The sequence below is a fragment of the Plecotus auritus genome (assembly GCF_963455305.1).
Source record: "Plecotus auritus genome assembly, chromosome: 2".
NCBI classification, from domain to species: domain Eukaryota; kingdom Metazoa; phylum Chordata; class Mammalia; order Chiroptera; family Vespertilionidae; genus Plecotus; species Plecotus auritus.
The window spans coordinates 29300365-29324973 of record NC_137771.1 but is presented as its reverse complement, the minus strand read 5'-3'; the positions used below and the strand labels follow the sequence as shown (position 1 = coordinate 29324973).

At 52.0% G+C, this 24609-nt stretch overlaps 2 protein-coding genes across 5 annotated transcripts in view; both read left to right on the top strand.

Moving 5' to 3' along the window:
* ST3GAL3 (ST3 beta-galactoside alpha-2,3-sialyltransferase 3) overlaps window positions 1-11666 on the top strand; it is a 178911-nt gene extending 167245 nt beyond the window's left edge. For 2 of the 4 annotated variants that reach the window (XM_080656564.1, XM_080656565.1), the window contains 3 exons: window positions 6274-6420; window positions 6625-6771; window positions 10614-11666. In XM_080656564.1, coding sequence (XP_080512690.1) covers window positions 6274-6420; window positions 6625-6771; window positions 10614-10703 — 384 coding nt within the window. In that variant the 3' untranslated portion in view covers window positions 10704-11666. The remainder of the gene's footprint in view (window positions 1-6273; window positions 6421-6624; window positions 6772-10613) is intronic. The other 2 variants (XM_080656566.1, XM_080656567.1) reach the window with 1 other exon arrangement.
* Window positions 11667-15984: 4318 nt separating this feature from the next.
* Window positions 15985-17077, top strand: ARTN (artemin; the record flags this gene model as incomplete). Its single annotated transcript, XM_080655556.1, has 3 exons — window positions 15985-16044; window positions 16379-16517; window positions 16596-17077. 3 exons carry the CDS (start codon window positions 15985-15987, stop codon window positions 17075-17077), a joined length of 681 nt encoding a protein of 226 aa, XP_080511682.1.
* Between the last annotated feature and the right edge of the window lie 7532 nt (window positions 17078-24609).

The following is a 24609-nucleotide window of genomic DNA, read 5'->3' as shown; positions in this document are numbered from 1 at the left end:
GAGGTGTGAGAGGCCTTGGGCCATGTTTGATTAGGCCTTCTGGGGCAGGTCTGTGTCCTGGGGGCAGGCTGGGCAGTGTGGCCCAGCAGCAGGAAGGCCTCCAGTGCCCACCGCCCCTGCAGGAGCCCAGAGGCAGAATCTGGCTCCCCATTTAAATATGTCTGTTTGTGGACTGGCCTCCTACTGGCACCTGGCATCGCCAACCACACCCTCCGCTTCACTCTCTTGGCTTCTGTGACACTCACTCATGACCATCATAGATATGATTTATTGAGCTCTTACTATATGCCAAATGTGGTATATAATCTTCACAACGCCTGGGAAGTAGGTCTTGTCATTCCTGTTACGTATGAGGAACATGAAGCCTCAAGAAATTACAGGATGTGCCCAGGTCACACAGATGTGGGATCCAGATGTGACCCAGGCTTTCCAGACTCCAGGACCCATTGTCTCCCCTGCACCACACACTCCCCAGTGCCTCTGACCTCTCTCTCTGTTCATCCTCAGTCTCCTCTATCGGCCCCTCTGTGTCAACCTACCCCTTACATGGTGGTGTTTACGGGATTCTGTTCAGGGTTCCCATCTCTTCTCGCCCCATACCAGAGGTTCTCAATCTGAAGTCAGCAGATGCCCTTGACTTCAGGGATTTTGTGACCTTCTACAGTAGGGTGCACACTGTAATGTGATGTGTGTGCGCGCCTGTGTGTGTTTCTGAAAAGAGAAGCCATAGCTTTTCTTTGAGGAGACAGACTGAGGTTTTGTTAGTACCTGATTTTTTGATTTTTTTGTTTATTTTTTTTATGGCTGGGGAAACATGGAAATGCCCAAATCATAGTGTGGTCCTACTGTTCCTCCTTTCCCTTAAATTCCTGAAGGGGCTTTGCCTCAGGACAGTGACAGGTGGGGAAAATAAAATAGAAACCCTGGGTTGTTCATTGCACCGGCTCCCACTGCTCTAATGCAGGCTGACTGGTCAGGGCTTGAGACCCAAGTGCAGGCCTGCTGAGCTCCCCGCACACCGTGAACGAGGCAGAGACCAGGATGCTGCTCCAAGGGGGCAGGCTCTGCCTCCACGTACTCCCTGCTTCATAGGAGGAGTTAAAAAGTGTGTGTGTGTGTGTGTGTGTGTGTGTGTGTGTGTGTGTGTGTGTGAGAGAGAGAGAGAGAGAGAGAGAGAGAGAGAGGGGGAGAGACTTTCCACCTCATAGCAGTAAATGTGGCCCCCTCAGTACACCCACATCTAAGCAGATCAGTCGTTTCTCCTCCCAGGAAATAGTGAAGGAAGAGGCAGAAGCTTTACCCTCCCCACTGAAGCTTTTGTCAGATTCTCAAAGAGTGTGACCTCCTACAGTTTCACATAGTGGTGACATACGGGACTTTTAGCACTTGGGAAAAGCCGAGAGACATGGTTTCAGAGATGGCATCTCATGTCATGGAAATACCCAGGTTCTGAGGTTGGATCCAGCTCTGATTCTCCAGCCGTGTGTGCATCGTGGGCAGGTCCCCTCTGTGAAACGGGCTGTGGGACCCTTACTCACCTTGAACTTCTGAGGTGGGAACAACAGTGACGATAATATATGTTGCGCAGAATGAGCACCCATCTTGGAGTCACAACGCTGTGTTTGAATCTTGGCACAGCCACTTGCATCACCTTGAACATATTGCTTCATCTTGAGTCCGTACCTGTGAAGTTAGTGAAGGCTGATGAGATGTAAATAATGTCTGTGAAAACTAGCCTGGAGCCTGGCACACCCCCAGCTGTGCCCATTCCTGGCTCTCCCTCCCTCTCCCAAGCAGCCCCTGCGCTTTTTCCTCCTTAGGTGTGTGTGGGGCACGCATGGGCAGGAACCCCAGGTGGGGCACTGTTGGGGCCTGCCAGGCTCTGGAGAGGGGACAGGGGCTGTGCCTTACTACGCACAGGCTGGCACCTGCCATTCCTTTCGGTCCACATCTGGGCCTTGCAGGAGGGGCTTCTCCTCGGTTCTGGCCATTTCCCTCCCCTCCCCTTTCCTACTGGGTCCTGGTATCCCTATCTTTACCCCCCTTGCACATGCACCTCTCCTGGACACAGAGGGAGACACAGGAGCAAGACAGACTGGGGTCTGCTCTCAGTCTCACAGGTGCTGGGACACAGAGAAGTTGCTCCAAGAGCCTATGCTGGGAGGACAGATAGACTTCACCAGAGAACGAGATGTTGCCACAGAGGTGGGGAGACATGCGGAGGTGCGGCTGGAGCAGAGTCGGCCCACTGAAGGCAGTGGGAGATAAGCTGAAGGGGTCCTGACCAGTGGGGAGCTCTTTGTTGCTGCTGAGCAATGGAGGAGCCTCAGATGGACTTCATGTCCCCTTAACACTCACTGCCAGGGGCTGTGCTGAGCTACAGACATGGATCAGCTGTGAGCCTCGGCCCTGCATGGCTTAGGGTCGTGATACACCGCTAATGATGGTGATGAAAACAGCCGGTCAGGTGACTGTGAGCTGGCACTCAGCCTGAATTATCTAATTCTCACAACAGACCAGAAGATAAATCCTGATAGTATCCTGGTTTATCCATAAGGAGATGGTGAACTCCTTGCCCAGGGTCTCCCTACAATGAGGGATGAGAGCTGAAGCTGAATCCAGTCCATTCAGGCTCCTATAACAAAACACCACAGACTGGACGGCTTATAAACAACAGACATTTGTTTCCACCATTCTGGAGGCTGGGAAGTCCAGGATCCTGGCGCTGGCAGAGTTGGTATTTGGTGAGGGCCTCCTGGTTCACAGACTGCCTTCTTTTTGTAATATCCTCATTTGATGGAAGGGGCAAGGGATCTCTCTGGGACCTCATTTATAAGGGCATTGATCCCACTCATGAGGGCTCCCCTCTCACCACTTCCTAAAGGCCCACCTCCTAATACCACCACATTGGGCATCAGGTGTTCAACATGACTTTGGGGATGTGGTGGGGCTGGGGGTGGAGTACATTCAAACCATAGCAGATATAACTCTATATTCTATCACTTCCCAAAGGTTAGAGGTCATTTATGCTTTGGGAGGAATGGGGCCAGGAAAAACATGAGGAAGAAGGATATGCTGAGTTTTTTTTTTTAAGTAGGTTGGATGAGGTGGATAGATGTGGGAGGGCCTGTGGTCGGCAAACTGCGGCTCGCGAGCCACATGCGGCTCTTTGGCCCCTTGAGTGTGGCTCTTCCACAAAATACCACGGCCTGGGCAAGTCTATTTTGAAGAAGTGGCGCTAGAAGAAGTCTAAGTTTAAAAAATTTGGCTCTCAAAAGAAATTCCAATCATTGTACTGTTGATATTTGGCCCTGTTGACTAATGAGTTTGCCGACCACTGGGCTAGGCCATTGGAGACAGAAGGAGCAGCTCAGCAAAAGCATGGAGTCGTGAATGAGCAGGTAGGGCCTCAGGTGGTGGAGGGGAAACGAGCGGCAGAGGGCTTACTGGCTGAAAAGCTCCGCTCTGGGCAGTGGTGATGAGATCTGCTTTGTACATAGAAAGAGCATCTGGCAGAGAGGACGGTGGTTTTGAGGCAGAGGCAGCCCATTCTAGGCACTCTTTACATGTTTGTTCACTAGACGGATGGAGCTTAACAATGATTGTACGTTCCAGTCACTCTACTGGACTCTGGGCTCTAAGCAGGCAACAGGCAGATGCTGTAAATGGCCAGTTGTAAGGGTAGTCCAATGGGAAGATGATGAGACCTGGATTTCCGTGAAGCAGTGTGTTTGGGAGGAAGGGGTGCATCTGTGGGATTATAAGAAGATAAAATCAAAAGAACTAGATGGCCAGTGGGACAGGGTTTGGCTGGAGAGAGAAGTATCTGAAGTCGAATCTGAGGTTTCTGGTTCATTGGAGGGAGCACAGGAGGAGCAGGAGCAGATGTGGGGAAACATGTTAAATACGTTATGTATATCCCTGTGACAGAATCCTTAGGAAACATAAATTTGATGTCTGTAATTTGATTTATTTCGAGAGATGTATCGTTTAACCAAATCTCTGTTATAAACTTTTGTATTTTTTTCAGGTTTTTCACTCTTATAAATAACACTGTATTAAACAGCTTTTTACAAAGGTCTTCGCCATTCTGATGGCTTTTAAAAGAGAAATTCGCGCCCGCGCGCGCGCGCACACACACACGATGGGGCAAAGGCAGGTTTACAATTGTGAGTACACAAAATGGAGTTTATTCTTGTATTATTATTAATTATAATTGTCTTTTCTTAATTAATTATTGTCTTTTCCATACAAACAACTGTAAACTTACTTTTGCCGCACTCTGTATTTTAGAGGATAAAAATAGCATCTGGTTACACAAACTTGCATTTTTATCAATACTGAGTTTTTCATGTTTACTAACCTTATTTTATGTTCTTTTCCCATTTTCAGGGGGTCTCGTTGATTTTTTATGAATTTTTAAAGTATGTATTATTTGTGACAATTTTTCCCACTTCTTTGTTTCCTTCTTAATTTTGCTTATTATATTTTATATGAACCAAAGCACTAAAAGTGTTTACAAAGTCAGAATTCATTGACTTTCTTCTTCATATCTAACATTATACTAATGTTTAGGAAGCTCAATGATAATATATGCATCTAAATTTTCCTTTTCCTTTTAGCAGGAGAGGCAGTGAGTGGCTCTTTTTTTTCTACATAGCAAATTTTCAAATGTCGCTTGCTAGGAAACTCGCCTTGTTCCCACCGACGGTGCAGCTTCCTGTCGTACAACCTAAGCGCGTGCATGCAGACTGATCTCTTCTGGGCCATCTTGTCTCCTTGATCTTCGTGTTGATTCTTAGACATCTGTCAGTGTTTTAATCCTTGCAAACTTATACTCTCATATCTAATTTTTAAATTTATCTGTTAAATATTTGGATGGGTTTTTAGAATCCTTTTGGTACATTTCAAAAAAATAAATCCTATTGGGATTTTTCTTAGAATAAAGTTAAGCCTACTTTAATCTGGGAGGAAGTGGCATTGTGTTAATAGTCAGCCTTCTCATCCAAGATATGGCTTGTCTCCCTTTTTTTTTTTTTTTTCAAGTAATTTTTTAGATCTCTCAAAGGATTGCAGTTTTTTTTTCTTTTTACTACAGATCCCACATACTTAAGTTTATTGATCAGTATTTGATTATTTTTTTTGTTTGGATTGCAAATGGGATCTCTTTTGTATTATATCTGGTGACTTTCCTATTGGAGTACAGATCCTATTACTAAATTATTTTACCCATTAAGTTTAGTTGATTCTTTTAGGTTTTCTGGGCAGATAACAAACTCCCTGCAAATAAGAGGCTGGCACCCCTGGCTTGGTGATGCCTCCAGCCTGAGGGTTGGTCTGTGAGTTCCTCCAGCAGTACTCAGGAGCCCACTTGTAAAGGTGGTAAAGGTAAAGAGTGGATGCCAAGTTCAGGACTTCCCTGGGCTGGGGCCATAGGGAGGCAAGGGCGGGGAGTTGAACTCATGAGAGAGTAGCTGAAGCGTATGCTTCGGGGTCTTGAACAGAAAGGCAGGGCTGAGGACTAGAGGGAGGGAGAGTGAGGAGAGGAAGTGGTGGCCCTGGACTACACACTGGGATGTCAGGTTTCAGAGCGGGTGCCTTTCCTGTCTGGTACTGAGATCGCTGAGGGAAGAATGGTCCCATTTTGCAGTTAAGGAAACTGAAGCTCAGAGAGCTTGCCACGTAACCATTCACCAGCTCTAGTCAGTGGCAGGACTGGGACTGGAGTCTTGCTCTGGGTTCCCGTACTAGCTGACATTCTGCCTTTATTTTTCAGGTTCACTTTAGAACAGTTGGCTGAGAGCCAGGAGAGACAACAGAAGGGGAAGGAGGCGAGCCCAGCAGAGCAGATAGGAGAGAGAGGGCAGGCCCCTCCTGGGCCCCTTAGTAGCTGCGTAGGGTGGGGGCCAGCTGGGCCGCTGGGTCTTCCTGATGACCCAAGAACCCCCTCAGGCAGAGCAGCTCACCTGAGCGTCCCACGCCCTCTGCCTCGCCATGCAGCTCACTCTGGATCCTCTTTACACACTGTGGCCCCACCATTTGTTCACTGTTCCCACCACACACCCTTGTCTCTCACACATTCTGCGTCCCCAGCACACACCAGGTCCTCCCTCTACCCGCTGTGCTTATCCCACGTGCCCCAGGTACCTCCAGTACACTTCACGCCCCCCACCTTGTTTCTCATTTGCTTGTAAACCCTGTGGGTCCCTGCCCCTCACACAGTCCCCTCACAGCTGTGTGCCCAGCTCACGCCCAGCTGTGCTGTGTCCACAGAGTGCATCGGACGGCTTCTGGAAATCTGTGGCCACTCGAGTGCCCAAGGAGCCCCCTGAGATTCGTATCCTCAACCCGTATTTCATCCAGGAAGCTGCCTTCACCCTCATCGGACTGCCCTTCAACAATGGCCTCATGGGCCGCGGGGTGAGAGGCTAGGCCAGGAGCGGGCAGGGAACTGGGTCAAGAAGGACCTTGGGAAGAAAGAATAGATGGATGGGAGAGGGGACGGGAGGAGGGACAAGGGGGAGTTCCAGTCCTCAGGAATGGAGCTCAGCTCTGGGGAGCTTAACTGAGGATCTCAGCCTCACTCAGCCCTCCAGCTAAACTCTGCACCTGCCCCTCCTCCAGAACATCCCGACCCTGGGCAGTGTGGCCGTGACCATGGCACTGCATGGCTGTGATGAAGTGGCAGTCGCAGGCTTTGGCTACGACATGAGCACACCCAATGCACCCCTGCACTACTATGAGACCGTGCGCATGGCAGCCATCAAAGAGGTGAGGGACTGGGTGGGCAGGGCCGTGGGAGGGCACTTCCAGCACTGAGGTCAGGCTCCAACTGTTCACCATGAATGGTGAAGAGATGAGCCAGCGGCTGCTCCGGCTGCCCAGAGCTCCAGGAAGGTGCCACTACCCCAACTAAGGAGGCCCATTCCTGCCTGCAGGCCTCTGACCACAAAGCATCCTCTGTGCCCCTCCCCAAGAACCCAGAACCCTGTCCTGTTTCCTTCCTGAACCTTCCCTCTCCGGCTCTCTCTCTACCCTGGTCCTACACCTGCCTCCTCCTTGCTGTTCCCCAGCCATCATACGCTAATCTTGGCAGCAGCTCAGAGCCACCCTCTCTACCTCAAGTCGTCTTTCTCCCAGAGGACTCCTTGCCCCCTCAGACAACCCACAAACATTGCCTACGGGTCTCAGGACACCCCCGTATCTCCTCCACCCTCCCCATGGCCAAGCCCTGAAGCTCGTTATAACCTAGAATTACCGCCCAGGTGATTCGTGTGCTCAGGCTCCTTAAAGTAGAAGAAGCATTACAGTTCTCCCAGCCTGTCGCCACCTCCTGCATCTCTCCCTCACAGCAAGAGCCCACGTGGAAAATCAGTCCCTCTTCTACCTTCACTTCTACCACCAGCCTTTCCCTGGTCCCAGCCTGGAACCTAGACCTCTGGGGTTAGCATGTTGAGGAGCTTCTCTGCTCCTGCATTGTGTGGGATTGTTGGAGGAAATCTATCATAGTTCTCTAAATGTAGGGGTTCTCATCTCAGCTAGCCCTCGTTCCTGCTCCCCAGTCTCAACGCCCTTCTCCAGCCCCTGCCCCTCCTCCAGTGAGAACACGGCTGCAGTGGGGACTGCCCGCTCCTGCTGGGTTGTCCCCTGTGCACTCCTCACTCCCACTTGGTCCTTCGCCCCTCGCAGTCTGGCTACCACTTCACTTGACACGACTCCCACCAAGGTCACCAGTGACTTACCTCAAGGCTCCAAATCCGATGGACACGTGGGAGTCCCACCTTTCCCGATCTCTCAAACACTTGTGCTGACCACTCCTTCCTCTTTGAAACCCTCTCCTGCTGAGACTTCTGAGTCAGAAGTTTCTGGGGTTCCGATTCACTCGCCAGTCTCTCTCGTTCCCTTGCTCAGTGTCCTTGATTGCAGTCCACCCCTTAAGAACAGGCATCAGCCAGGGCTCCATCCCAGGCCACCTCTCCTCACACTGCAGGTTCTCCAGGAGACTGGTATCCCCAGCCATGGCTTCAGTTACCATCTGGACTGTCTGAATTAGGCTCTTTTGGTTCATTCAGGCTACCTCAAGTCATGGGAACTTATTTCAAGTTTATAAGAAAGACTTGGGAGTCTCATGGAAACCATAAACGGTCTTCCCCGGGCCTCCTGTTGCCAGGAATGGGATTCAGGAGTGGAAAGCTCCTCCTGGTCGGTTCCAGAACCGCCTTACCCTCACCAGCGGCTCCTGCCTCGTTGCCCTGGCCCCGTTAGTCGTTCCAGCTCTGTCTCTCTTGATGTATCTGCTTGCTTCTTTGTCCCCTGCCAGCACCCACTCCAAACTGTTCTCACAGCTTTAACCTGCTCCCGGCTTCTGTTTACTTATATATTTGCTCTCTTACACAAATATTGTGAATACTGTCAAACATACTCATAAATATAGAGAATAATATAATGAACTTCCATGTAAACTTGAGAGACCGTAGACATAGGCAGTAGCTAGATCATGAGGGGCTTTCTCTGCCATGGTGAGGAGTTCGGGCTTCATTCTGAAGGCTGGAGGGAGCCACAGAGGCAGAAGCATCTTAAGCCGAGGATTAGCATGTAGTAGTCTTACTGTGGCTGCAGCGTGAAATAGAGGGGTGCAAGGAAGGAACAGAAACCAGTTGACAGGCTGCCCAGCAGTCTAGGCAAAGAGATGAAGACTCCTGACCCGGACACAGCAGAGAAATCCAGGCTGGAAATGTACATCTGTAAGTTGTGAGCACAACTGCATGTTCAGTCACAGGCCACGCGTGTGTGAAATTTCCCAGGGAGATGGTAGACTGGGAAATGCAGGTAGTTGGCACCCTAGGAACACCAGCATTTAGTGACGGGGTGAGGGCGGAGGAGCCAGACATGAGACAGAAGAAGAGCTGTCGGAAGGAAGGCTCTCTGAGAGTGGCCAGTGAGTGGGATGGACATCTGCATCCAAAATCAGAGGTCCTGGTGAGGCTGGGGACACAGGACCAGAATGGCGCCCCAGGCCATAGACGGTGCAGACAGTGTAGTGCCGAGGGCTCCAGTCACCTCCTGTGTGTCTGCCTGGAGGAGGAGTCGAGAGAGAGCACCCGAGAGGTGGCGTTGCCTGGGCCAAGAGAGCTAGACCCCAGGCAGACTTTTGTGTTTTCTCTTACACTGTCAAACATAGTCATAAACACAGAGATCGATATACCAAACTGCCATGTAACTGCCACCTGACCCCCCGCCCCCTCCTCCCCGCCCAGTGAGCAGCACACGGCCAGTGTTGTTTCATCTGTTTCTTCCTCATACTTGTACTCCCCACTGATTATTTGAAAACAATTCTCAGATATATCATTTAAGCCAAAAACATTTCAGTAAGTTTTTCAAAAAGATAAGGACTATTTTCTACTATCACAATACCGCGATGACACCTAGAAAAATTAATAATAATTCCTTCATATCATCAAATATCCAGTCCTTTGCTGACCTTTCACACCTCAGTGACTCCCAGGGGGCACCCTTGAAGCTGATCTGTCAGACTGGTCACTTCTCCCTGGGGGTGGTGAAGGGGTGGGTAAGGAAAGAGCTGTATGAGTGTCTCCATTTGCTTGGATACTGGCCCTGCCATTCCTCCAGGCCTCCATCTTCTTACCTGTAAAATCTAATTCCATTCGACACATATATATTGAGCACCCACTCTGTGCCAGATTGTCCCTGCCTTCAAAGAGGTGAGACAGATGCTTGCATCTTTAAGAAATGAGGGTAAATCACCCAGGGGTCTGCAACAGCAAGGGCAACGCGCTGAAGGCAGAGTATAGTGACAGGTTGGAGAGAGTTGACTGGATCAGAATAAGAACCAGACAGAGCTGTAAGTTCTCAGCACCGCTAGATCGTGGCTATAATATCACTGTGGTGAGGCTCAGTACTGACAGATGCAACAGAGCAGTCAGGTGGGTACAAACTATGCACCCGACTATGTGATGAATGCCAAAACAAGGCTATTGGTGTTCATTCATTCATTTAATCCTTTTTCTTTCTTTGAGAGACTTAGTCACCAAAGCTTCCTGATGAGTACTGGGGATTGGAAAGAACCTGAGCCTACGTGCAGTCTCACCCAAGGAGAAGGCAGCATCTTCCCTGTAATTTCCACATTAACAGTGAGATGGGCTGTTGCCCTCTGGCCTCCTGGCTCCTCTGACCTGAGAGGCAGGATTTCATCAGCGGCCCCCAGGCCTGGAGAAGTGGATTGCATCAGGCCAGAGAATGACTAAGCCACCCCACGAGGCTCTTTTCAGCAGGTCCACCCCCAGGCCTGGGCAGGACCTGGTGACTCACTTTGCCAGGCCTCAGGGTGCCTAGGACTTAGGTGCCCCAGATGTGCTGCTGGACAAGGAGGGTTGAAGTCTTTGCGAACAAGATTGGAAAGCCTGTATCTCCTAAGGTTACAAGAAGTTAAGAGGCAGCTCTGGGGAAGGAGGGGGATGAGCTGTGGCACAGAGCATCGGAGGGTGGTGGTCAGAAGAGGGCACTGAACTCTGGGAGGTACATGTTAGTGGAGCTGTGTCCTAGCAGCCACCAAGGCTGCCCCACTGACCGCTTCTCCATCTCTTTCTTCCCAGTCCTGGACACACAATATTGAGCGGGAGAAAGAGTTTCTACGGAAATTGGTGAAAGCGCGTGTCATCACTGACCTAACCAGTGGCATCTGAGATGGGCCCAGCACATGGCACGGAGGTCCCAGCACCGCCACAAGCAGGCGGCAGCCACCGCCACCTGCCCACTTCATTGGCCTTGGCCTGGCTCTGCCTGAGAGGCACAGGAGTGTTGAGACCCAGAGAAGGACAGTGCCAAGTGGCCCCAGGGGTGGCGAAGCCTTGGTAGGGCAGCCAAAGCTGTGTCTGCTCAGAGACCAGCGCTCGGCCTCACTCTCAGCCTGGATCCTTGAAGCCAGAGCGCCAGGAGGCCGCTGGCCGTGCCCCGCAGGCCCAGCGTGCCGGAGGTGGACGTTAGGCAGCAAGGCGGCTGCCGGAATTATTTCTCCAATCAGTGTTTGTTGTATTATCATTTTGTGAATTTGGGTGGGGGGTAGGGATAATTTATTTTTAAATAAGGTTGGAGATGTCGAGTTTGGTCCACTTACCGTGCAGAAGGAGGCCCGGAAGAGGGCCCATCAGGCAGGGGTGCCAATGGGCTCCCTGTAGAGTGGGAGTGCCATGACGAGCCTGTACTCCGCTCCAGAGCTGCAGGGAGTTGGGCAGGAGCTTGTGCCAGCCCCCTCCAGCTCATGACACTGCTTGGCCTTTCTTGGGGAGAAGATGGGTTACTCCCACATACCAGCTGCCCACTGTCCCACAGGGAAACCCCGGAGCCATCCTTTAAGCCAACAAGACAGCCCCTGGGCTAGAGCAGAGGGAACTCGGAGCTCAGGAGGCAAGGCCTGGCCCGACCCGGAGGGAATGGCCCCTCCCCAGCTGCTACTGATCCATAGGACAGTGCCCAGGCCTGGACTGACCAGCTTGGCAGCTGTTCTGGGTTTCAGCGAGACTGCCAGGTCCTTGGGTTCTGCCTTGAGCCTGGACCAGAGGGAAGTGAGACTTAAGGACCTTACCCAGGCCGCGGCAGCCGTCCTGGGCAGCCACCATGGAAGCAATAAAGCTCTTCCCTGAACCTGGCCTCCGCTTGCTTTCTCTTACTTTCCTGGAAGAAACAGGAACCTGGGGCCCCAGCAGCTACGCTAAACCCAAGGGTCATCTCTGCAGCTCAAATTCCTGGGTTCCTTTCACTTCTGTGTCAACTGCAGGCCTGGGGCATTCTGGAGCCTCTCTCAGTCCCACACAGTCCTGCACTCTCTGCCTTTAAAGAAGTAGACCAGGGGCATCAGGGCCTGCCCAGAGGGCAGGGGATTGAAGCCCACAGTCCCGGGACAGTGCCTCTGGGCCCCACAGCCCCATCACTGCAGGGACAGGTTCCTGCAAGTACAGGAAAGATATCCTGCTGAGCCCCCAACACAAAGAAGCCCACAGACCTCACCCATTCCTGGTACCCCCGGCTGAGCCTGGAAAGGACTGTCCTACCCCCACCTTAGCACACAGGCACACCCTCTCTCCTCTGCTCCCCCTTCTTACTCATGACAGGAAGGCACAGCCCAGCTCTAGGCACTCTGGCGAATATTAGAAAGGATGTCACTTCCCATCTTACCCCTTAGAGCCCTGGAATCTGACCCCCGACCCTTCCCTAGAATCCCCATGCTGGCCTGAGAATGGGCCCAACTCAAGCCAGCACCTGAGACCATGGAGTGAGCTTCCGGCCAGAGCTGCCACCTTGGCTGGGACCCTTGCCTCGCACCTGCCATCCCCATTGAAAAGTCCTAGCCACTCCACCGCCTTCCCATGTGTGCCCTTACTGCTGTGGTGTGTTCTCAGGCAGAAGCCTCCTCTACTGAGGGGACAGCAAGGCCCTGACTGAGGGACAGGCAAAACCAGAAACTCCCTTCGGATTCTGCTGGGCGGCTGCGGAGCACTTTAATGCACTTCGTATTCTGCGTGAATAGTGCCCCCTAGGGTTGTACAGGACACAGGCAGCATGCCTGCAAGCCACAGCCAGGGCTTGGGAAGCCACCCCAACTGGGCAGCCAGTGGTGAGAGGCAGCAGACAGTGGAGCTGCTCACCACCTGGCCTCCGGCCCCTCAGGGGTCCTTCAGGCCGCAGACAGCCCCCACACCACCCGCAGTTCTCTGCAGTCTGGCTTGTGGTCTCCACCTGCGCACGGAAACTGCTCTCCCAGAAGCAGTGGTCTCAGCCATGGCCGTGCACCAGAAACACCTGTGCAGACCTGGAAAACGGCACATGCCCACACCAAGGTTCTGAGTCAGGGCTGGGGTGGAGCCCGGAGGCGGGTAGTTTTAAGAGGTCCACGGGTGTCCTAATGCACAGCCAGGCCATAGCTGGTCCACACACATTCCCTGAGCACTTTCATTTCCATCCATGGTTTCCAACTGTCAGTTGGTCGACAGTTCCCAAAATGCCATCTCCAGCCCAGCTCCCTCCACTCCACGCCAGGCTGCAAAGTCAGCTGCATCCTCAACTTTTCCCGCAGGAGCATCCACAGGTCCTCCTGACTCAGCATGTCCATCCCTGATGGAGCTCCCGGCCCTCCCCCAGGGAGTTCCCCTGCCAGAATGCATCCCCTCCACCTGGTCACCCGGCCTGAAGCATGCCAGTGTCTGCCCTCCCTCAGCCCATCAGTCAGGCACCAGCTGGGTTCTCCAAGAGCTGTGATCCAGAAAGACCCGTGAAGTGCCCCAACTCTCCCCACCACTCTGCTTCCCATTCACCCCTCAGCAGCCTCTTGACATCTTTACCACTCATCTCCAAACCACCCTCCCCACTGCAGCAGTCAGAGAAACATAAGTCTGGTACACCATTATTCTGCCTGAAACCCTTCGGTGGTCCCTAGTGGCATTAGGATAAAGTCCAGACTCACGGGTATGACACAGCATCTGGCCTTTCTTACCTCTATCCATGTTACTCACCCTACTTCCACCCCACCTGCCAACTTGCCATAATTAGGCTTCTGAAATACTATCCCCCAGCTCCTACTCAAGCATGAGCACATGAAATACTCCTCCGCCGTGACCCTCCCTTCTTCAGCCCTGGTCACCCCCTCCTAGCGGCAGTGTTTACAGGTGTGTCTCTGCTCCAAGCCCCAGGCTGCCAGGATGAAGGGTGGTGGGGCGGCTGGAGCAGGGTCAGACTTGAAAGCCCCAGCACAGTGCTTGGCCCACCCAAGGAGTTCAGCGGGTCTGCTGAAAGAAGAATCTAGCAGTGGACCAGAGAGCAGAGAACAGTCACTGCAGGCTGGCCAGCCAGGGCCCTGAGACGGCGCCAACTGGAGGGCCGGTGGCCCAAGGCTGGGACTATCCTGTCTCCTCCCTCTCCCGCCCTCAGCCCGGCCTCCCAACTCCCTACTTCGCGTGCCTGTAAACTGAACGCTCACTTTCCTCGCCTCTCTGCCGCTCAAGTTCTCCACGCTGTGTCCTGGGTTTTCCACTTCCCAGTGTCCTCCCCTTCACCTTGGGGGACTTAGCTGAGCCAGGGGGGGACCGAATCCCAGCGGGTGGAGCAACCAGGTGAACCCTGAAAGGTAGGGCGGGGCGGGGGCGCTTGGGCCCCACCCCGGGATCCGGTGACGCCGGGACTGGAATTTGACACCGGTCGGCGGCAGGCATGAGGCTGCTGAGGGATGGAGTTGGGCCCGGCCCCCAGACACGGCCCACGGGCTCCACAAGCAGCAGGTCCCTCGGGCCCCAGCCCTGGCTGCATCCTGGACCCAGAGCCCTGCACTCGAGGTAAGCCAGCCTGTTGGCCCACCCTCATCCCAGCCCTGGAGTTAGGGGGAGCGGGCAGGAGAGTCGCCACCACTTTCTCACACCCTCCCTCTCCTGGGCCCAGTGTGCAGCCCTTTGCCCCTCCCAGCCCCCTCAGTCCCTCTGGTCGCTTGTGGGACTGTGCTAGCCCTGCCAGCCCACTGTAATGGGAGGCTCCTGCTGCCGCTACTGGGTGCAGACTGGCTGCCAAGGCCACGCTTTTGGCTAAAAGAGGCACTGCCAGGTGCATAGCCCTGGGCATGAGCCTTTTCAGCTGCGGGGAAGGTCCAGCACTGGTCCCAAGGACGGTGCCTAGAAGAACAGGGTGCAGGACCCTCATGGTGAGTCTCTGGCTGCAGATGGGGAGGCAAAGGCTGGGGGACCAAGGGGCCCCAAACCACCAGAAGGGAGAGAGGGGCTAGCTGCCCTCAAGAGACCTGCTCCCGGGGTCCCCCTAGCACAGGGGGTCCTGATGGCTGCTTTGCCTGGCTTTCCCTCAATCAGTGAGAAAAGTCACTGGCCTCAGTGCCCCTGTTCAGTTAGTTGAACATACCTGGACCTGAGATGGACCACACCAGGAAGGCCTGGGGAGGTCTGACCCACAAACATGCAGGTGACAGTTGGGACCCAACCGCAGGCCAGCTAGTGGGGCCCCAAGGGTGTTTGGGAGTGCCAGCCAGGGTGAGTTCACAAAATCTGGTGGGGCTCAGAAAGGCTGGCCGGGCTCAGGAAAGATGGCTCATGGAGGAAACTTCTAAGAGTGGGCCAGCTGTTAGATCCACAGGAAAGTGGAAAGGGCAGACCTGGACCAGCGCTCGGGGCAGCTCAGCTCTCAGACCAGGCTGGTGTGGAGCTTGGGCTGGCCCTCCTGGGAGTTGCTCAGGCCTGAGTCTGGCTGAGGGTAGAGAAAAGCCCACCCCACTTTGAGTCTGCATGCTTGACGGATGCTGCCCCCTGGTGGCCATTGGGAACCAAGGCCCAGGCCCCATGTTCTTATAGGGCCCATCTGCTGGTTCTTGAAGGACATCTGTGATCAAAAGAGAGAACTCATGTGGCTCTGGGTCCAAAGACCACAGAGGAACAAGTTTCAGCAGCATTGGGTGGGCAGCACAGGCTGAGGCCTGAACCTCACTATTATAAGAAAATTTGGACCAACCAGCAAGCACCCTAATTCTTCTTTAGGCCACAGCTTCTTCTTGTATGGCATGGAGAGAAAGTTGTCTGTGGGATCAAGGGGGTCCAGCTACTCCCTTCTGGCAGCTCCAGCCCTGCAGCAGGAAGACTGGGGAGGGGGTAGGACATTTCCAAATACCCCCTTAACTTGTTGAACTTCTCTGAGCTCATTTGGAAAATGGGGATTATTATACCATTTACCTCATGGAGTTGTGAGGACAGAGAGAGAAGAGAGAACGTGCAAAGGACCAACACATAGTTAAGTTCCTGATGCAGCTACTTCTCCTGGGTTGAGTCCGCCTATCCAACCCCTTGTTCCTCACCTGGAGAAACTGAAATGGAGGGATGACCTTCTCAAAGATAACTCATCTCTCAATGTTCCAAGCTGCCTCAAGAAGAGGGTGGGGGAACAAGTCGACTAGGCTGATGGGAGATCCTGGTATTGACAGAGATGGAGCCTGGACGTGGAGGCCCTTCTGTGCTGCCCCGCTGGACCCAGCCTAGGCGGCAGGTGAGTGCTTCTCCCAATGACTCCCACCTGGTATTGAGGAAGGTGGCTTGATTGGGAGGGAGAGCAGGGTTTGCCCTGGGCAGGAGTCGGAAGTGAGAAGGAAAGTGGTCAGGGAGGGACCAGGAGTTTGGAGGAAGGTTGATGCCCTCAGGTGATTTCTCCTCTTGGCTCCCTTAAGCAGCAGACTCCAACCTAAGCCCTTCCCCACTCTCCCCACCCAACTAGAAGCCCCTCTCTGATCTCTGCTGCCCCAGCCCTTCCTGGGCTCCCTCCACCCTGAGACCACCTGGGTGCCCTCTTCCTCCCTGAGGCTCCACCTTGTCTCTCTGCGCAGCCTGCCCTGTGGCCATCGCTGGCCACTCTGGTGCTGCTGAGCAGTGTTGCTGAGGCCTCCCTGGGCCTCGCGCCCCGCAGCCCCACCACGCTTGAAGGCCCCGTGCCAGCCCCGGTGCCCCCCGCCGGCCACCTGACGGGTAAGTGAGAGGATAGGGGGCGGGGTGGCTGCGGGCCGGCCCGGAATCCCGCGCACGCATGACTCCGTCTCATTCTAGGTGGCCGCGCTTCCCGTTTCTGCAGCGGAAGAGCCCGGCGGCCGCCCCCGCAGCCGTCCCGGCCCGCGCCCCCGCCCTCCGCGCCCTCGCCCGCTCCCTCCCGCGGGGGGCGTGCCGCGCGGGCCTGGGGCCGAGGTGGCCACGCGAGCCGGGGGAACCGCGCGCGGGCCGTGGGGGCGCGGGGCTGCCGCCTGCGCTCGCAGTTCGTGCCGGTGAGCGCGCTCGGCTTGGGCCACAGCTCCGACGAGCTGGTGCGTTTTGGCTTCTGTAGCGGTTCCTGCCGCCGCGCGCGCTCCCCGCACGACCTCAGCCTCGCCAGCCTGCTGGACGCTGGGGCCCTGCGGCCACCTCCGGGCTCCCAGCCGGTCAGTCAGCCCTGCTGCCGACCCACGAGCTACGAGGCTGTCTCCTTCATGGATGTTAACAGCACCTGGAGGACCGTGGACCAGCTCTCAGCCACTGCCTGCGGCTGCCTGGGCTGAGAGCTCTCTCCAAGGATTTGCGGATGGCACCCTTACATGGGGAATCTTCCTGCCTGGAAGGGACCACGGGCCTCAACCAGAGATGGACACCACAGGCCTCAGCTGGGCTTGTGATGGGCATCAGCTCTGGAGGATGAGGGACGACAGTCCTCACCTTGCTAGTCCCAGCCCTACAGACACCAGAGACCTGGGCTACAGAGACCTTAGGACCACTTCTCACGGACTCTGGCACTGAGCAGGCCACAGAGCCAGGACTCCTCCTCTGGAGAACCCAGCAGAGTTTGAGGTCTCAGCCTCCGCCCAGGCCCTGGAGGGACAGAATGGGAGAAGACACACTGCAGTCGCATTGCTGAAGTGCCTATGGTGGAGTGGCCTGGTACTCACTCCAGAGACCTGGACCCCTATTTATTATTTCTAAGTTATTTATTTACTTCTGTGGTTTGTCAGATCCTTTCCTGGGCAGTGGGGGCTGGATGGGTGGAAGCCGCTGGTTGGAGATCATGCCACTGACCTTCCCACTCACAACTGCAGGCTGACTCAGTAATCACAGGCCTAGCCGGGATCTCCAGCTGCTTCCTCTAACAGGCAGCTCTGGGACGTGGGGCCATGGAACATAGAGTGGGTGGCAAAGATTCGTTCACCAGTCCTGGCAGGTTAGCTTACAACCCCTTGCACAGTCTCCAGCACTTGGGGTTTGGGGTTACTGGTAGAGAAAGCCCTACCCTTGTGACCGTAGGCATCCTAGGGGCCTTGCTTAATGGGTAATGACACAGAAAATCACACATTACCACTCCCCAGTCACTGATCAGTGCCATACCCTCAGGGCACTCTGACAGGTGTATTCACTGCCTCTGATTGCAGATGGTCCAGTATGGGGAGCTCACCACTCACATTGCATGAAGCAATCCAGGACAAGAGAGCATCTGAAAAGGCCAGTGGGAGGCTAGGTTGGGGGTATGAAGCATAGAGCATCAAAGGGCTAGGAATGCAGGAAAAGAGTGAGGGCCCCAAGAGGGACCTGCATCTTGGGTGATGAACAAGAACATTCATTTATTCATTCTACAAATATTTATTAAGTATCTCTTATATGTCAGACACTGGGTAGACATGAGGGACACAGAAGAGAAGGGGACATGATCTGTGCCCTAAGGTTAAACTAGGAGAGACTTACATAAATAATTATTTAAGTGCAGTTTGGCAAATAGTTTGAGGAAGGACAAGAAGCTAAGAGTCACACACCTTCATCTGGAAGGAGGAAGAGGTTAATGCTGACCTTGGCCTTCCACACTGTCCCTGAGTCACCTCCAAAAGGACAGTGCAATCCCTCTGAGCTTCTCTGCATGTCCCATGAAACCTTGTTTCCTGGGTCCTATTCATTTGTCCTGTATGATTTTCTCCTTTAGGAATAAGATGGGGGCATGTATTTGGAAAGGATGCTGAGTCTGAGGAACCATGGGACATCCAGAGGGGCTGTCAGGAGGCAGTGGGCTATGCTGGTCTGGGACTGAGGAGGGAGATTTGGGCAGCTGTGAGCACAGAGGCAGTAGCTGCAGCCAGGGTGCAGGAGAACATCATGAGAGTGAGGCGGGTGCCGGGTGGGATCCCTCAGGCATTTGACACTGCTGACCAACATTCCTTCCAGGCGGCCGACGTGCCTGCCTGCTTTGGCACAGGTGCCCCTTTGGCCAGAGTGTGGAGCTGGCAAGAGCTCTCTGAGGGCTGTGCTCATTCTGGGTCAAGGAGGAGAAACCTGTGCTTCCACTCTTCTGTGTTCACTGCCCCAGTTCTAGGTGCTCCCTTGCTACCCTCAAACACCCCCTTGGCCCCTCTCTCTACCTCCAAACTGATTCAGGATCCTCAGTCTCCAAACACCTTTGCACCTCCCAACACCCCCCACCCCCGCAAAGGAAATGTCACTAGTGCCATACAGTTAACACACAGCTCCTTGGCCCTGGTTGAGGGTAAAGGGGAACATCCTGTTAATTCCAGGGTCAGTGGGGCCAGGGAGTCCCTGCTGGAAAGACTTGAATGCTTGGCCTAGTTCCCATATCCCCCGACCCCCGCCCCTCAGTGGACATTTCTGCTCTCAGAGCCACTTAAGGAGACAGATTAAAGCCATTTCTGACAATGCTCACAGCAAGAGGCAGGTCTGAACTCAAGCCAAAGGTGCTGGCTCTCAACACCCCCAAACTGCCAGTTCTTGAGGGAGTAGGGTCCCCCCAACTCAAGGCTGCATTGTGGACCCCAGGGAGATTGTACCCAACATCTCACAAAGTCCCAGATGAAATGGCAACTTCTCCAGGAGGAACATTCCCACAGAACTAGTCTCAGTTTGCAGCTCACAACAACTCAAATCCCTCTTTTAAAAAAGACACAAAATAATAAAGCCGTTTTCCCCAAAGAAAACAAGATCTACACTTCTTTTCATACAACTTAGCAGAGGGCACCTGGCACATGACCTCACCAGGCAGAGAACTTTCACTCCTGGGGCCACAGGTGGCTTTAGTATCTGCAATTCCAACTGTAGTTTTTGTTTTACATTCAAAACGACATTGCCCATTTGAGTGCCCTCCCAGAACAATGGTATGGTCTCCTCCAAAGGGTATCAAGTTACTACTACTTGTAAGACAGAAAACTACAGATGTCTTTGAAATGACTGTTTTTCCACTTCAAGGAGCACCCAGAACTTTCCTCTAGATTTATTTCATTCAAGAATCAAGGTTCAGGGTTCCATGCACTCCTTCTACACTTGCCAATTGCTTTCCTCCTCTCTTGCCCAGGGACTGCCATATTTCCCCAGGCTGAAGACCCCTGTGATTGAGTGTATGTGGACTGGGTGACTGAGGTCTCATCTTGAAAAGCATAAGATGGGTAGAAAGTTGAGAGATCAGAGAACAATCTAGGAGAATTGTGCCATATGAGATCACCTTTCTTGTTCACAGGAGTGCTTCTTAACTTGTGTTGGAGTTGGAGAATCCTTAGAGAATATGATAAAAGCCAAGAATCTTCCCCTAACCCTCCCCCCCCCCCCGCAAAGGCTCGATCCCCAGAGTGAGACCTGCAGGAGGCAGTCAATGATTCTCTCTCATCATTGATGTTTCTATCTGTCTCCCTCTCCCTTCCTCACTGAAATCAGTAAAAATATATTTTTTTAAAAAATTCCTCAAATTAGATGTCCATGGCCCTTGAGGTGTCATACCCTGCTCTAGATACTATTATTAATGTCCTCCTGTAGCTAGAATAATTCCTCCATCTGTAGTCAGGACTCCGTATCAGGGCACTCGGTCTCAATTATTTACAAGCCTCCCCATTCTTCAACCTTTTAAAATTGAGTATCTCCTTTACCTCTTAATTTAAACCTGCTCAAATATAACACAGCATTAAACAAAATTGACACTGTGATTTTATATATATATAGATATATAGATATATATATATATACTTTCACCTCTCCTCCTTCACCAAAAGAACTCTTGCTGAGGTCACCAGTGACCTCATCATTACTAAACCCTTGTCCTTTGAACTCTCAAAAGTACTCAAATTTGTCATTCCTCCTTGAAAACCTATCTTGCATTGACTGTCTTGATCCCATGCTCTCTTTTTCTTCCACCCCAGCAGCTCATTCTCATTCTACTCTCTCCCTGAGCAACATTATCTACCCCCATGATTTCAGTTACCACTTCCATGCCAATGGTGGTTACATTATATCTCCAGCTTGGACCTTTCTCCTGAGCTCCGAGTCCATATTTCCAATACTTCTGTCTGAATATCCTCTGAAAACTCAAACTTAACATATTTGTCCTGGAAATCTTCTGTTCTCTCCTTCAGATTCACTCTCCACACTTTTCTACACATCAATGATATTCCCTGCTCTACAGCTTCCAAACCTCCTCCAGTGTTCCCCTGTGTGTGAATGGCACCAACTTCCATCCACTGACACAAGCCAGACACTTGGGCAACATCCTAGACTCCTTGAGCTTCGTCACTTCCCATTAGTCCTCAGATCTTTAGATCTCACAAGACCATCCTCTATTATGTTGAGGCCTTTATGATTTGGGGAATGGTTTATTGCTCATCCTCCCATCTGGTCTCTGTTTCCCATCTCAACTCTGTAGCCAGAGAAGTCACTATTCTGCTTCCATTAATTGAGCACTAACTGTAATGCATTGGGCTAGTTATGGGAATTCAGAGGTCAGCCAGAAACATGTTCTGCCATTAAGGAGACCATAGTTGGAGGTGGAGGTGGAGGAAGGGTGTTAAACTTGGCAAATAAAAATACAGGACATCCCGTTAAACTTGAACTTCAGATAAACAATAAACACTTTTTAAAATAAGTGTGCCTCGTGCAATAGATTATATTCAAATTTAACTGGGTGTCCTGTATTTTTTCTGGTAACCCTAGGTGAGGGTAAACAGGTAAATAAAAAAAAAAAATGCAACTAACCATCATAAGTCCCCCAATGGAAGTATGACTAGGGTATAGTTATGTATGTCAGGGTGGGCAAGGATTCTACACACAAAGGGTGAAGAATCAATTCTACCTGAATGAAAGAGGAAGAAGAACCACAGAAGTCTTCATGGAGTAGAGTAGGTGGCACTTGAAACAAGCCTTGAAAAATTAAATATTTGCACAAGGTGGATGAGGGACATTGGGCCTTTACTGGTTATCCTTTATCGCCTCATTGCCTCTCAGCTATAAACTCACCCTTTTCACTGACCATACCCTGTCTACCAAGGTCTGGATCTCAGCCTTGGGCAAGGGAATGGATGAGGGCCTTCCTGGGCTCTCTTGTCTCAGACCCAAGATTCTTCTGCTCCTAAATTCTTTAGAGTTCTTTTCACTCCTTACCAGCCAATCCCTCTTTACTTCAATGCCCTGTTACATTTCAAAATTCTTATATTAGCCCTGACTGATTTGGCTCAGTGGATAGAGCGTCGGCCTACGGACTGAAGGGTCCCGGGTTCGATTCCGGTCAAGGGCATGTACCTTGGTTGCGGGCACATCCCCAGTAGGGGGTGTGCAGGAGGCAGCTGATCGATGTTTCTCTCTCATCGATGTTTCTAACTCTCTCTCCCTCTCCCTTCCTCTCTGTAAAAAATCAATAAAATATATTTTTAAAAAATCTCATATTAAACTGTCCCTGTGTGCTTATTGGGTGGTTTCTCCTGATTGGCCCCAACCTGACATAGAGCCTTCTCAGTAGAGGTGGTAGCGTTAACAGAGGCAGGGAAATGTGGCACAGCCTGGTGCGTCCCAGGATAGCCAGCAGTTTCATATAGAATTGGAGTAGGGCCCTCATCAAGACAAAAGGCTGAGAGATTATGAAGGTGCTTGAATGCTATACTAAGAAGCTTGGACTTTGTCCTGAGAGGAGTCACTGAAGGCTTTTAAGTGGGATTGGCTAGAGATGTGTTTCAGATGGATCACTGGCTGCTGTGTCTAATATGAACTAGAAGGGACAAGGCAGTGGACACCAGTTACAGCTGCCACAATGAGAACTGTTCAGGAAACAAATGCTGGTCTTGATCTAGAGCAGAAGCAGTGTGGAAGGACAGAAGAGAGGTGAGACTCAATAAACAGGACTTGGTGATGGACTGGTTGTGAGGGCTTGATGAAAGGGACAGTTTCTAAGGCTCTCGCTTGGGTGACTGGCAAGGAACTTAGGGAATGTCGTATTGTTAGCATGTGATGGGAGTAAGGTGGGAGGGGGAGTCATGAGTTCAACTTGAGGTGCCGAGGATACCTTCAGAGGGCAAGGAACCTGGTGGCAGCTGGATATGAGGGTTGGGAACTCAGAAAAGTCTGGGCAAGAAGAGACCTGGGCATCACAGCTCAAAGCCAAAGGAGTGGTGAGATATTGATGAAGAAGAGGAGAAGCAGAGGACAAAGCCTGGAGAACCAACATTTAAGGAACAGGGAGAGGAAGAGAGCAAGCCTGTGAAGGAGACCAAAAAGAGCATCAGAGTAGTAGGATAAAACCCCAGAACAGGACAGGGGGAAGGAGCGGTCAACAGGGCCAAATGCAGCAGAAAAATCAAGTCACACAAGGACTGAAACTGCCCATTGGGTTTTCTTGCAACATGGTGGCCTAGGGACTCAGGCTAACCTTCTTGCTGAAAACAACTAAACATATTAGAGAAAATATATATTTTAAAATGTTTAATGCATCTGTGAACTGGCAAACACAAGAAATATTCAGGCTAAGAATAATAATCTATACTAATAAAAGGGTAATATGCTAATTAGATCGTGAGACCTTCTGGATGTCCTTCCGGACAAAGCCATGGTGGCAGGGCCAAGGCAGAGGTGGTTAGGGGCGATCAGGCCAGGAGGGGAGGACAGTTGGGGGTGATCAGGCCGGCAGGGGGGGCAGTTGGGGGCGAGCAGACTGGCAGGCAGAGTGGTTAGGGGCGGTCAAGCAGGCAGGCAGGTGAGCAGTTAGGAGCCAGCAGTCCCGGATTGCAAGAGGAATGTCCGACTGCTGGCAGTCGGACATCTCCCAAGGGGTCCCAGATTGGAGAGGGTGCAGGCTGGACTGAGGGACATCCCTGCCCCCTGTGCATGAATTTTGTGCACTGGGCCACTAGTAATAATAATAATAAGTGAACGTAGGAAGCTTAGCTTAGTAGTTGGCCTTCACCTTGAGGGCATGTTTTTTTCCTTAGATAAAAATATTTAATATACCTTCCCTGTACGTTATTGATGTGCTAGTTAATATGCAATATGACAATACAGTGAGGGCATGTTTCTTACCTGGTGAACCTGAGCATTGGCTTGTGAGGGCTCCTGAGCTTATGGAGTCTACCCAAAACTTCTCTATAAGGCCAGACCCCAAAGGCTACGCCCACACTTAAGGATTACCTAGAAATAAATCGGCCACTCCTCTACCTAACCTCTCTCCCTCAAACCAAGGGACTACAGAGAAAATTGCCTTTATTTCACCTTGGTGGTACATGGAAGTGGGGAAACCTTCCCTGAGAATGCTTAACTAGCAGTATAAGCACTCGTTATTTGGTTTTGCAGACCAAATTCACACTATTTTGGAAGGCTGAAAAACTTCAAACTGAGAAGTTAATTTGTCGTAGATACAGCTTTAGAATGCTCTCTCCTGAATCTGAGGACCCATCCCAGGTTTGTCACAGGTTCTGGCTCCTATATATTCTACTCTTGTCCCTCAGAAGAACCCGTGTCATTCTCCACTTGGCTCTAAGTTATCCTGGATTGCTATCCACATCTTAGATGTCCCTTTTGGTCTGGCACCTAAAAGTATCCCCAACAGCCACAGGCCTATTTTCAATTGTCCTAGGTGGTGTTTGTGAAACATGTTCAGGAGCCATTGTTGATGAGATTGGCATTTTTCTCTCCAGGGGAGCCCCCAGGGGTGAGGAGAGCCCTGGATTGGAAGCAGGAAGAAAACTAACATTCACCAAGTTGGGTCCAGCCCTATTCATATATCATCTCAGCTTTTGCTTCACTGGAGGAATTACTGTTCTCATTTTTATTTTTATTTGAGAGAGAGAGAGAGAGAGAG